The sequence below is a fragment of the Pongo abelii genome, chromosome 13 (assembly GCF_028885655.2).
Source record: "Pongo abelii isolate AG06213 chromosome 13, NHGRI_mPonAbe1-v2.0_pri, whole genome shotgun sequence".
In the NCBI taxonomy this organism is placed as follows: domain Eukaryota; kingdom Metazoa; phylum Chordata; class Mammalia; order Primates; family Hominidae; genus Pongo; species Pongo abelii.
Window position 1 is genome coordinate 122,182,896 of NC_071998.2, and position 14,406 is coordinate 122,197,301.

Sequence of the window (14,406 nt, forward strand, 5' to 3'; positions counted from 1 at the left end):
ACCTCCCGGGTTCAAGCATTTCTCCTGCCTCAGCCTCCCAGGTAGCTGAGATTACAGGCATCTGCCACCGCACCCAGCTAATTTTGTGTTTTTAGTAGAGACAGGGTTTCACCATGTTGGTCAGGCTGGTCTCGAACTCCTGACCTCAGGTAATCCACCTGCGTCAGCATCCCAAAGTGCTGGGATTACAGGCGTGAGCCACCACGCCCGGCCGTTTTTGTATTTTCAGTAGAGACAGGGTCTCGCCATGTTGCCCAGGCTAGTCTCAAACTATTGAGCTCAAGCAATCTGCCCTTCTTGGCCTCCCAAAATGCTGGGATTACAGGCATGAGCCACTGCGCCCAGCCTATATTTTTTTAATACTATGTAATGCATGCATATGGTTAAAAAAAATCAAAAGAACAAAATGAATTACAGTAAAAAGTAATCGTCTCCTAATTCACTTTTCCTGCCCAGAGGCAAGCACTGGTACTAGTTCCTTCTAGAGTTACCTGGACATAGATAAATGGTATATAGATGTTTATATGGATGTTTATATTCAAAAAGGCACACAAATGATACATGCTCCAGGCTGTTCTGCATCATGCGTCTCCCGTGTGATAATACACCTTTGAGATTGTTTTATGGCAACAGGTTTAGAGCTGCCTCATTCTTACCAGTGACTGTGTATCATGGATGAACTGTCACTTAGTAGTCCCCTGCTGGTTGACTTTTAGGTTGTTTCCAATCTTTAGTTATTGTAAATAATGCTGATATGAGGTGGCTTTCAAACCTTTTTAAAAATCTGGGTTTGCTGTAAGAAAAACTCATTTTACATCACCACCCAGCCCTCACAATATAACAAAAGTTTTATGAAGTCTTACCTACCGTTACTGTATGTAACGCACTCTGATAGTTTGTATTTCATTCTGTTCTATTTCATTTTTTAAAAAATTCTGGTTGTAATCCACTAAATTTATTTCATAGACTGACTAGTGGCCCATGGCCTGGTTTGAAAATGCATTGCACGTGCTTCTTTGTGTGGGTGTAAGTGGATGCAGATAAGTTGGTAGAACTGATTGAAGGTATAGAGGTCACCCTCTATAGAAATTATACAAATTTGTTCTCCCACAAACAATCCATGAAAGGGCTTGTTTCCCCTTAACCCACACCAACAGTTTATTATTAGATGTGTAAAAACATCTTTGTCACTCTGACTGGTAAAGAATGGCATCTCATTATGTTGAATATGCATGTGGCATATTTTGAGTCATCTTTATGCCAATTAGTAAATTCATCTTTTTTCTACATGTTAGAAATATACCAAGTGTATATGTGTACCTAGGCCTGTTGACCTCTCTGTTCTCTTCCATTGGTCTGTCTATCTGTATGCCAGTACCAAACTTGTAATTGCTATAGCTTTATACCATGTGGTATCTTACAGGCCAGTCCCCACTTACCTTTTTAACTTTTTTTTTTTTTTTTTGGCTGTCTTCACACATTCACTTGTACCATATGAACATACATATACTTCCTTTTTAATGTTCTTATTTTTCTTCACATCCCAAAGTCTTCTGGCTGAAGTCCTATTGCCCATATCTGATGCTTTCCACCACTGCAGAATTCTTTAGTACCATCACTGCAGTGTGCATGACGGACAACAGAGCCTGTTATCCCTGTGTGACTAGACATGGGCCTGTCAGCTTGCTTTTTGGGTTATTGTTCTTATCCCAGAGGTGGAGCTGCGTTCTTCCATTCTGAGGGATGTACTTCAGGGCATTGGGCCCTTTGAAAGAGCCTTCAGACCACAAGGTACCTTTCTAGTGAATCAGAACACCAGGGTGCACCGCCCATGGGTGGTGATTTTCTGGAGCAGACAGCTTGCTTCCCATCTGTGCTATTTATCCAAGGCAAGTCATGCTGCACCGAGATAATCACTTGAGGTTTGCACCGAACAGGATAATGGTTTCTTTTCCCTAGAGCTGTTTAATCAGCAACCTTGGAACAGATGCAGGCAGGCATGATCTAGTGTGACAGCTCATTAGCTAGGGGTTGGTCTAAAATACTGTTCAAAGGGGCAAGGAAAGGCCTGCATATGGGATACGTGATTTGCAGAATTTGAGATTCATCCAAAGAGGGAGAATCTGCCTAAGATGCCTCTGTCTAAAAGCTAGTATGTGCCAGGTGGGTTTGTTTCATTCCAGGTAGAGCACAGGGAGCTCACGTGACCAGGTAGTGTCCACCATCGGGCAACACATCACACTTCCCTTGGCGTCTTGCCTCCTCCCTCCCCACCTGGCACAGACTCTCCCATCAGCTGTTTGGGCACCTGGGGACTTCTGAGCCCACAGCGTCATCCAGCAGACCGTCTGTGGAGGTTCCTTCCTGTGAGGGCCGCACTCGAGGGGGTGTGTTGGGTAGGATCGTATCGCTGGAATGAGTGAACATCGTTAGAGGGAGCTCCCACAGCTATGCGTGTGACCGTGTGGCTCGCCGCTGAAAAATGCTGCTCACATAGCAGAACTTTGATGCAATCCTTTTTGGATTTCTAAGGGGAAAATTTAAGACTGATAGGAGGAATAGGCTGGGGTTGAATAAGTTTGGTTCTTATTTTTAAAATAGCTCATCTTTAGAAAACAACTGAATTTTGAAGATTCTTCTGTAAGGCCCCAAAGGATTTCTTTCTGCCTCCCCCTCTTGGCTCTTATTTGCCTCTCTCCTCGTGTTCTGAGCTTTTCAGCAGCCCTTGTGGGTCATCAGCCGAGGACCACCAGCTCGGGGCCCAGAGCTGGGGACTGGGAGTTATAAGCTGGACTCTTGAAGGGGCCAATACTAAACTGAGCCATTGCCGTTTCCTAGGATCCTTGACAGTCTCAAAAATCTCAGGATACCCTGGGATTTGATTGTCATTTTTCTGATACTTTCCCAAAGTTGTAACCCTCTGTTGACATAGCGGAATTGAAGATTGATTTTTCTTCACCACCTCCTGTGTAAAGTTCTTAGTTCTGAATGTGTCCACACCTCATTGACTTCTGTGAGATGCCCCTGTCAGTTCCTCGATTCCTTCTAGTCCTTAATAGAGTCTTTCCTTTTTTTGAAAGAAATTTGCCCAGTTGACATTTATTTTCATGGTGTGCTGAAGTGACAGATCCAAGGCCCTAAGCTTCAGCAGAGTTGCAGGAAGGGACCATTTACACAGCCTCTTGGATGTTTAAGGTTTACCTGCCCTGACAGTGGCTCAGCAGGCGTAGGCCTCCTGGTGAAAAGCCGAGCACGTGGCTAACCTGCTCTGGAGGAGGAGCTTTGGACTGTTCTTGTGTACTGCGAGACTTGCCTTCCTGCTGGTGTGTGAGCAGCTCTCAGGGGAACTTGCTTCCTGGCTGAGCAACCTGTAAACAGTATGTCTGAGGTGGGACTCCCGGGCCCAAAGCAGCCAAAGGTTGCACAAGTCTAAGCTCCGTTAGGCCTGTCAGTGTGGCTGCCAAAAGAAATGCTGTTTCTTTTCTTTTTTTTTTTTTTTTTTTAGACAGAGTCTCACTCTTGTCACCCAGGCTGGAGTACAGTGGCACAATCTCGGTTCATTGCAACCTGCGCCTGCCGGGTTCAAGCGATTCTCCTGCCTCAGTCTCTCAAGTAGCTGAGACTACAGGTGCCCACCAGCACGCTCGGCTAATTTTTGTATTTTTAGTAGAGATGGGGTTTCACCATGTTGGCCAGGCTGGTTTCAAACGCCTGACCTCGTGATCTGCCCGCCTCGGCCTCCCAAAGTGTTGGGATTACAGGCGTGAGCCACTGCTCCCGGCAAAATGCTATTTCTAAGAGTTTCTTTGACAAGTCCTATCCTTCAGGTTCGTGCATGATTAGGGAGAGGCAGCAGCCCTGACTGAGCACCTGAGTGTTAATGGAACCAGGTGCATAGCGTAATGACATGCCATTCATGACACTAACTTTACTTTCTTCCCTGAACATGCCATGAATTCCTGATGATTACACAGTTCCCCAACAAATGCTGCTCAAAACCTAGAACTAATCAGAAGGAAGCGCCAGCCTTGACTGTTAGTGGGACACGGGGAAGATGGCTGTGAACCGAATATGCAGTGCCTTTGGGGGAGAATGGTTTTAATATTTAGTAAGTGTCAGTATGTAAGTTTTATGTTGAAAAATGAACTAAGTCACAAGGTCTATAAATTTAATTATTGAAAAGGATAAAGTTGGGCCATTCAGTGAAACCTCCTGTAACTGAAGTCTCTAACACAGTAGCCAATGGGGGAATCAAATGAGCCCAAGAAGAAATTCTGCATAAACTAGGACTTAGGGGAGCCATTAGCATTCCACGCTGGAGTGAAGGAACCCGATCTGCCAGTTGGGGAGCACTCCTTCGAGGCCTGTGTGCTTCCTGCTCCGACGGGAGAGAGGGATAGTGAGACTTGCTCCCAGGTGCCCTGCCCTGGAGCCCAGCAGGCCACACGGGCTCTTTGACTCTGTACTGTGCCAGTGATTTCCAAGGTGGGAGTGGTGCTCTGATTCCAGGAATGTCCTCTTGGAATGGCTTTTCTCGCGTCTCTAGAGTCCTTGGTAGGGAGCACACCATCAGCTGAGCTAACCTGAGAACAGGGGTTGGAGCACTTGCCACCTGCTCTGAAGTAATCGGACAGCTGACAGACTTTTCCAGAGGGTCGGGGATTGGGAGCTGACCCCAGGTCCTGCTCCGTTTTCTTTGTGTACAGCACTTGTGTTGGTGACTAGCACTGAAGGAGTGGACGTCACTGTGTGGTTATGAAGCTAACGGCAGCCCTCAGCAGTGCCGACTTCCGCTCCCCGACGCATTCCTGTGTGCACGTTCGTGGGTCTGAGCATGACTCATGGTGTGTGTCCCTAGAGCAGTTCACTCAGAGGCTTCTCTTCAGTGCTCTCAAGAATAAAAGCGGGGCCTCCACGTCCTGGAAAGTCTTGCCATTCAGAGGCCCTGTCTTGCAGAGGAATAAGTCAGTGTCCCCAGGCCACAGTCCTTAAACCAGGAGCAAGTTCCCCAGAGCGGAGCAATCTTTCTAGACAAGTTTTGCATTTCTCAGAATTTTATTTTAGTAAGATTGTTACCAAAAGAGTGTAACCCCAAAATGTGTGCCTTTGGCTTGCGTGTTTTAGGAATTCACTTGTGTTACCTCCCTGAGCAAAACAAAAGAAAGAAAAACCTTCCTGTTGACAAATCCTTTTTACCTTCTTGAGGGTTGTCAATGGGACTAACTTGTATATTTCTTTGCTACCTTCTTTTAAAAATATTTTTCTTATTTACTATTACAGACATATAGTAATGGTGCCTGACATAACCCACAGCCAAAGGCCTTGGCCTTGCTGTGTGTATTTCAGGCTTTTTCTTCCCTTTTCTTTTTTTTAAGTAATAAGATATTACAGTTACAGCTGAAGCCTGATCCTGTTCTCTTTTCTCCCTCTCGTCCCAAGCATCACCCCTGTCCCAAATCTGCTCCTTCTTCCCACGTCTTTGCAGTTTGGGCAAGTCTTCTGAACGCCTAGTCATGATCTTAAGTCTTCTTTCTACCTTCAGTGATGGTTGGCTGCCCTGAGCAAGCCAGTAGATGCAGTTATGTGCCTGGAGTCCAGATGTTTTATGTGGATTTTCATGTGGAATTGTTTTTGGTAAGGAAGTATTCCCTTGCCACACCAATGAAAAGAGAAGAAAACAGGTAGCTGGCACCTGCTGCATTGTTGCTTTCTGCCAGCCTGTTCCTTCTTCCTCTCCGTCTCTGTTGTGTCCAGATGCAAACTCTACATGCAGGGTTTGACCCTAGGTCCTCACCTGCTGTAGCTCTCACACGGGGACCGAATGCTCTAGTGTCGTAAATCCTTCCTTTTGCTTCCTCGTGTTGGATGTGTTTAGTGGTTTTCATCTTCTGGTCACTATTTCATTCTAGGTTTATCCCCTTTAAATTATAAATTAAATGAATTCTTTGCTTTTCCTACCAGCAACTACCCACCAAGTTCTACCGTGTGTTAATTTAATCAACAGTTATTTATTGAATACTTATTACATGTTGATTTCCGGTTCTCAACATTGGAATGGAAACAGCGTAGGGTTCTATTTTCATGAAGCTTCCATGCTCTTAGGTGGAGACAGACAGTAATTAAGCAGATAAACAGGAAATTATGAGCTACTAGTGGGTCCATTGCTGAGAAATAAGACAGGTGGTAGGATGACTCATGCCGTGTGATGACTTTAGATTGGGTGGTTGGGGAAGACTTCATGGACGTTAAAACTGGCCTTGGAACGGGAAGCGAGAACTGGGCACGGAAGATGAGGGAGTAGGAGATTTCAGGCAGAGGGAGCAGCAGCAGGTAGAGGCCCTGAGGCCTTTTATTGTGTCTTTCTGCTTGAGCGAGTAACTTAGAACACACGTAGAGAAAGACAGCAGAAGTGGTCTTCTAAACACTCTGTCCTGTGTGGAGAGCTGCTTATGTGAGATTTTGCTGTGCAGTGAATTAAGGCTCAGCCAAACTGGCTCACGTGATCTCTTTGAGCTTGCCTGTTTCTGTGGGCTGAAGGCTGTTCCCTGTTTCCTTCAGCTCTACGTCTCCTCCGAGAGCCGCTTCAACACCCTGGCCGAGCTGGTTCATCATCATTCAACAGTGGCCGATGGGCTCATCACCACGCTCCATTATCCAGCCCCCAAGCGCAACAAGCCCACTGTCTACGGTGTGTCGCCCAACTACGACAAGTGGGAGATGGAACGCACGGACATCACCATGAAGCACAAGCTGGGCGGGGGCCAGTATGGGGAGGTGTACGAGGGCGTGTGGAAGAAATACAGCCTGACGGTGGCCGTGAAGACCTTGAAGGTAGGCTGGGACCACCAGGGGCCGCCCAGGGTACGTGGGGCAAGGCGTCTGCTGGCATTAGGCGATGCATCTGCCCGGAAGTCTACCTCCCGCCTGCTGTCCGAGGGCTTCATTGGTGCCACGGAATTGACTTTTCCGTCTTACATCATCCTTGTGTCTTTGTAGGAGTAGAATCATTCTCATCGTCCGAGTGTGTTTCCACATATGGTGAGAGCTGACAAGCGCGTAGGGGTTTTGGTGTAAAAAGATTAGTCATTTGGAGAGGTTTTCTCATTCTACGGCAAGGTTTTTAAAGCCGTGGATTTCCATGCTGTTCGTGCAGCATGGAAATCACTTCCTACCTAAGAGTTAAGGAGGAAAAAAAGATCTCTGAGTTTTGAAAGAAGATTTAACCAAAATACATTTGACTCTTCTGTGGATTTTTGTGGGCTGATTTGGAAGGCAGGTGCCCTGGGCATCCCCAGTGGGTTCCAATTCTGCAGCTGCCCAGACTCCTGCAGGCAGAGGTGGAAGTGTCCCCGCTAGAAAGGCGTCCAGGAAACTCGCTTTTGACCAACTCAGATACAGTCTGGTCTTTCTTGTTAACTGGGACTTTACCCTCTCCACTAATGAATAGTGTTTGTAGTTTCCAGGCAGGTTTTTTTCTTCTTTTGAAGTTCTTTGAAACCCTTAGGACGCCAAGGGAAGGAAGTTTTCATTTTCAGCCCTTTGCATTCTTCAAAATGTGATCCAGGCTATTCCCTGTGGCGAGGGTGTCCCCTAGTGTTGACTTACATTATATCCACTTGTTTTAAATGAACTTTGATTACCTTGACCTGTGCACAGAAATCAAGAGAGGGAGCCCCTTTTTAGAGCTATTAGAAAAGAACTGAAACATCCACCTCTGGGAAAAATAAAGCTTAGTTTGTGCATGTGTCTCAGAAGTCAGGTGCACACATTGAGACTGGTGCAGCCACATGCCTCCCTTTTAGGGACTCTCTGACTGACCTGATGCCTTCACCCAAAGGCATAGTGAAATGGGAAGTATGATTTCTGGCTGGTATAAAGTGGCTGCTTTAGAGAAAAGATCACATTCTTTAGTCCTAGAAACCAAAGGTTGCTCTTATTCAACACGTGCCTGTCTTTGAGGCAGGACTGGCACTGGGGTGGGGGCATGGTTTGGGGTTACCCTAAGGACCCTGGATATTTCTCAGATAGGACTTTTTCTTTTCTTTTTTTGAGATGGAGTCTTACTCTGTTGCCTAGGCTAGAGTGCAGTGGCATGATCTCAGCTCACTGCAACCTCCACCTCCCCAAATTGGCGATTCTCCTTCCTCAGCCTCACGAGTAGCTGGGATTACAGGCATCCGCCACCACACCCAGCTAATGTTTGTATTTTTAGTAGAGATGGGGTTTTGCTATGTTGGCCAGGCTGGTCTCGAACTCCTGACCTCAAGTGATCTGCCTACCTCAGCCTCCTAGAGTGCTGGAATTATAGTCATGAGCCACCACGCCGGCCCTGGACTTGATAAATATTTATCAAGTTCTTCACTTCTATTTGACGGTTCCTGGGCTCAACCCTGGGATTAGAAGATGAATGGGACAGAGTTCTTCACCTGAGACATGGGGTGGTCCAGGTAGTAGGAGGAAGAAGGATTGCAGCGCAGCAGTCCTCGGGACACCACCAGGGGGTGAACGAAGGAGGGACGGGGGGCTGTGCAGGTGCCCCATCTCCTTGGGTTGCACAGGGTTGAAGACTAGACCCAAGAAATGGGGCCTTGACCAACTCAGCAAACTGAGAAAGGCCTAGATTTCAGCACACTTTTACCAGGATTTGTAAAATGAAGGAAGATTCCAAGCGCAAAATACACTAGATTTCAACCAGTAAAAGCTTGTCTGAAAACTTCCAAGATCAGGTTGTACAACTTGACATTTGAGGAAACGCTACTTCAGTAGATGGTGCTGTGGTATTGTTTTCTGAACAAGTGAAGGAGGAGACTCCAGAGGAGGGTACCTACTGGAGACCTGTGTGGTTTGTGGGGTGGGTTTCTTATATCACTGAATCTAAAGTGGATGCCTTTCAGAATGTGCTTTACTAATAATGTGTTACTCTGCTTTTAATTATACTTGTAATAATTTTTCCCAAGAGCCTAATTAACTTACGATCTCACAGTTGGTAAAGAATTACAGGATGTCATTGCGTGGATTTCTGTGGGCAGTCACCCGGAGTGGTATCTAATTAGGGAAAAGGCAGTATGTCCCTTTCTGGAAGTGTGTTACCTGAAAATACGGTACTAAGCAACTGCTAAATAAATTAGCCCTCCTTCCTCCTGGCCGTGTGCAGAAACATCCCTGCAGTATGTTGCCTATTTGTCAAATAAGATGAGTGTAAATATTGGACATTTACCTTTGCTATAGAAGCTGAAATTGCCAGGCACGATGGCTTACGCCTGTAATCCCAGCACTTTGGAAGGCCAAGGGTGGTGGATTGCTTGAGTCCAGGAGTTAAAGACCAGCCTGGGCAACATGGCAAAACTCTGCCTCTACAAAAAATACCAAAAAAATTAGCCAGGCTTGGTGGTGCATCTGTAGTCCTAGCTATTTGGGAGGCTGACATGGGAGGATTACCTGAGCCCGGGAGGTTGAGGCTGCAGTGAGCTGTAATCGCACCACTGCACTCCTGCCTGGGCAGCAGAGTGAGACCCTGTCTCCAAAAAAAAAAAAAAAAATGCTGAAATCCTTGAGTGGATCCTAAATCATGGCAGTGGCTAACATTCAGCTTTCATTGTGCCCTTGCTGTGTGCCTGGCAGAGACCTCTGTGCTTACTACATGTCGCATCTCATTGAATCCTCACAACCTTAAGATCCTTCCAGGTTGAGCATCCCGAACCCTAAAATCCCAAATCCTAAATGCTCCCAAATCCAAAACTTTTTGAGCACCAGCATGCAGCTCAGAGGAAATGCATACTGGAACATTTCAGATTTTGGATTTTCATATTTGGAGTGCTCATCTGGTAATATAGTGTGGATATTCCCAAATCTGCAGAGATCTGAGCTCTGAAACACTTGTAGTCCCAAGCCGTTCAGTTAAGGGACATTCACCCTGTATCAGCATTTGAATACTGAGAAAATGGAAGAGAGAGAGGTTAAGTGACCGACCTGGCATCACACAGCCAGGAGTGGCAGCATCAGGATTTGAACCGGGGCACTCAGCTCCAAAGCTCAGCTCTTCTTTTTTTAAATTGAACCCAGGTTCTTATTTCTCAAACACCATAAAAAATTTACATAAGCCACAGTTAGGCCTTTAAAAAATAAATCACCTTTTCCCCCACTCTCCCATTTACTTCCTTTACAGGTTGTGGCTACGATCTACCTTCCTCTTCAAAACCCTTGAAAAATCCTTGCAGCCTCGCCCAAGCATCCTTCCCTCAGCCGATTTTTGGGCCTCAGTTTCCTCCCATCCAGCCTGTTTCCTATCGCTGGCTTCTCCAAGGGCAGAGCCAGAGTCCTCCTTTGCCAGCAGGGGGAGCAAAGGCCTACTTTTAACCATGACTCCATAGTGAACAAGTAAAGCAGCCTTGGGTGTACCTTCCAGGCAGAAGGAAGACAGAAGAGAACAGGAAAAAAGGAGGACACTAGGCTGACCCCTGCAGATGGGAAACTGGAATTACAGCAAAGGCTCATTGGGAACTGCACCCTTGAATTTTGACAGTATTGGGCAGGACATAGTCTTGCTATCTGTGTTAAAGGGAGGACGTGCTTAAGAAAACCAACAGTCAAGTACAAGAAGCTCTAATTTTTTTGAGGTGGGGGAACGGGGTCTCACTATGTTGCCCAGCTGGCCTCAAACTCCTGGCTCAAGCAGTCCTCCCACCTCAGCCTCCTGAGTAGCAGGGATCACAGGCTTGTGCCACTGTGCCCAGCTAAGAGGCTGCAATTTTTAAATGAACTGTATTCAAAGTTTGTACATCAGTGTTTTTTTTTCTATGAATCAGTTCTCTAAGTAATAGAATTTGGAAAAGACCGCTGGTGATCTAGCTGTGGCATTTAGATTGACTCATGAGCTAACTGACAAATTTACTACTGAAACAGTGGAAAATAATGTACAGGATATGTTTTTTTGAATAGGTTGTCCCACCCTCGAGTTCTGTGTCTTTCCTGAGTCCTCATATGTGAACCTTTTTTTAACCAGGTGACAGCATCCCATAGGCACGGATCTCTGTCTTCTGTTGTCCACATCATGTGTCTTGGCAGTTGTTCCTTATCGATATACATAAGGTTGTCTTGTTTTTGTATGGATATATTTTAACATGTACCAATGTTCAGTGGGCCTTTGTCTTATTTCCAGTATTTTGCTGTTCTAAACAGCAGCACAGGGATTCCCCTCATTTGCATGTATGTGAAACTATCCTGGTGGGTCAGCTTCCAGAAACTACTGGATCAGGGACCATGTGCATTTATGGCCTTGACCATACTGCCAAAGTACCTTCCAAGGAGTTTGTGTCATCAATCTGCACTCCCCAGTGGTGTTGAGAGAGTGCCTGTTTCCTCTACCCAGCACAGTGTGTTTCGGTTTTATTTCTCCCAGGAAATGGGTGTTACCTGGGGAGCTCCAGAAAGAAGCCGAGAAGAAGGACAGTTGTACCCTTGGCAGTTGTACGCAGTGGCTCTCTGGCCGCACAAGGAGGGCTCGGAGCCTACTGTTGCCAGGTTGCACTTGCTCTTGCAAGACAGGCATTCCTTGCAGTGGGTTCTCCTCTGACCAGGGAGATGCGTCTGGGGGCTCCTCTGCGAGGTGGTCTCTCATGGGCTTTCCTCTCGAGCTTCAAGTCCCACCTCTGGAGTGTGAATCGCCTTCCTCAGTCTAACTCTGTCCCTCCAATGTTTTGGTTTTTTTTTTTTCTTCTTTTTTTTTTTTTTTTTTTTGAGACAGAGTCTCACTCTGTCACCCAGGCTGGAGTACAGTGGCGCGATCTCGGCTCACTGCAAGCTCCGCCTCCCGGGTTCAAGCAATTCTCCTGCCTCAGCCTCCTGAGTAGCTGGGACTACAGGCGCCCGCCACCACGCCGGCTAATTTTTTTGTATTTTTAGTAGAGACAGGGTTTCACCGTGTTAGCCAGGATGGTCTCGATCTCCTGACCTCATGATCCGCCCTCCTTGGCCTCCCAAAGTGCTGGGATTACAGGCATGAGCCACCACACCCGGCAGTCTCTTCGATGTATTTAGCCGTGTTGATCCTGATTCATCTGATGGGTGAAGGAATATTGGAAGTAAGGATAATCCCTGTGGTGTTTCACTGTGCCTGTAACCTCTCTCACCTAGCATTTGGTTAACCAGAAACAGATGTGGAAACTGATCTATCTGTAGATAATGGCCCTGCTCAGGGAGGGGGTCCCTGCTGAGAGCGAGATATTGAAAGCCTGCTACACAGAAACTGCTGGAAGGCCAAGCCATTTCTTTTTTCTTTTTTTCTTTTTTTTTTTTCAGACAGAGTTTTGCCCAGTAGCTAAGGCTAGAGTGCAGTGGCATGATCTCGGTTCACTGCAACGTCCTCCTGGGTTCAAGCAATTCTTCTGCCTCGGCCTCCTGAGTAGCTGGCATTACAGGCTCCTGCCACCATGCCTGGCTAATTTTTGCATTTTTAGTAGAGACGCAGTTTCACCATGTGGCCAGGCTGGTCTCGAACTCCTGGCCTCAAGTTACCTGCCTGCCTCGGCCTCCCAGAGAGGCCAAGCCATTTTTAAAAACAGTGCTCTTTTTCATGCTGTAGAATACCTATGCTCGGGGGTGAGCAAAAAGGAGGAAACTGATTAGAAAATACCTGTGAGGGCCGGGTGCGGTGGCTTACGCCTGTAATCCCAGCACTCTGGGAGGCCGAGGAGGGCGGATCACAAGGTCAGGAGATCAAGACCATCCTGGTTGACATGGTGAAACCCCGTCTCTACTAAAAATACAAAAAATTAGCTGTGCATGGTGGTGGGCGCCTGTAGTCCCAGCTACTCTGGAGGCTGAGGCAGGAGAATGGCATGAACCCGGGAGGCGGAGCTTGCAGTGAGCCGAGATCGCGCCACTGCACTCTAGCCTGGGTGACAGAGCAAGACTCTGTCTCAAAAAAAAGAAAATACCTGTGAGATGTTGAGTCTGGGAGAATGTATCTATGAGAAGATAAACAACCCTAGTATTCATTAAAGAACCAGCCTTTGTTTTCTACGAGCTATCTGTTCAGTCTACTCAGGAATAGAGATAAACTGCCTTAATAGTAGTAAAAGCAAGCACTGCTGAGTGAGTGCTGGCCTCATTCCAGGAACTGCTCTTGGCACTCTGTGCACAAGGGAGATACTGACATTCTCTCTGTTGTGCAGATGAGAAAACAGATTCAGAGAGGGTGAGTAACTTACCATGGTCACACAGCAGCAGAGCTAGGTCAGTATAATCCACAAGTCATTCTCTTAACCGCTCCGCTGTACCGCCCAGAATGTTCATCTGCATCTGGGCCAGCCTCGTCAGTTCGTGCAAAGAGGCCAGTTGACCCATCTCCCTCCCTAACAAGCACAAGACGAGACCAGGCTGAAAATTCATAGCTTTCACTCAAAGTGTTTCCTTCACCCTCATTCATCCGAGTTAGTTTTATTTTACTATATAAAGAGGATTTTCTTCAGCAAAATGATAGGAAATTTTTTAATGAAAGTAAAGGAATGTCACAGAATTGCATCAGGGATATTTCCAGTTTAACACAACTACAAACGTAGGCTGTTTTGTTGTTGTTGTTTTGGTTTTCTATTTTGAGATGAAGTCTCACTCTGTCACCCAGGCTGAAGTGCAGTGGTGCGATCTCGGCTCACTGCAACCTCCTCCTCCCGAATTCAAGTGATTCTCCTGCGTCAGCCTCCCGAGTAGCTGGAACTACAGGCATGCGCCACCACGCCTAGCTACTTTTTGTATTTTTAGTAGAGATGGGGTTTCACCATGTTGACCAGGTTGTTCTGGAACTCAGGTGATCCACCTTGGCCTCCCAAAGTGTTGGGATTACAGGCGTGAGCCACCGCACTCGGCCAGCTGTAGTTAATAGTTAAAATTATAAATTGAACAAGGTCTGATTGCTGCAGGGGGAGACAAATTCACATTGATTTTTCTGTAAGAAAAGGAATTATTTGTACTTTCCTCCCGTGTGTGTTTGTGTGTATGTAAGAGAGACAGATGAGAAGAGGGCTGCCTTTGAAAGCCATGTTCCTTTTGCATGTACATGCCTCTCAGGATTATTACATGGGTCTTTTAGAAGAGGGTCAGTAGCTATAAAAGCAAATGATATTTATGAAATGATTTCATTGTATGTGGTTTATTATGTGGTCTTCAAAACAGAAAAACCCCACTTGCTTCGAAAGCTTCCTTTGAGAGCTACTTTTTAACCATATTGTTGATCAAACAAGATTCTTAAAGCCCCAGTCCTGTACGTGAGCAGCGTTGAATCCCCGGATGCTGGCAGGCATTCACTGTCCAGCCTTTGACATTAGCATGTCACCCTGGTAAATCAGAGCACTCCATGCCAAAAACAGCATGGTCTGCTGAGCACGTTAAGGAGCAAAGAGGGCTCAGAAG

General features: G+C 46.4%; 1 protein-coding gene across 2 annotated transcripts in view; it reads left to right on the forward strand.

Annotated features, from left to right (window-relative positions):
* Positions 1 to 14,406, forward strand: part of ABL1 (ABL proto-oncogene 1, non-receptor tyrosine kinase) — a 174,884-nt gene that overhangs the window by 143,415 nt on the left and 17,063 nt on the right. For both annotated transcript variants that reach the window (XM_024252104.3, XM_024252105.3), the window contains exon 4: positions 6,559 to 6,831. In XM_024252104.3, the coding sequence (XP_024107872.2) occupies positions 6,559 to 6,831 (273 nt within the window). The remainder of the gene's footprint in view (positions 1 to 6,558; positions 6,832 to 14,406) is intronic.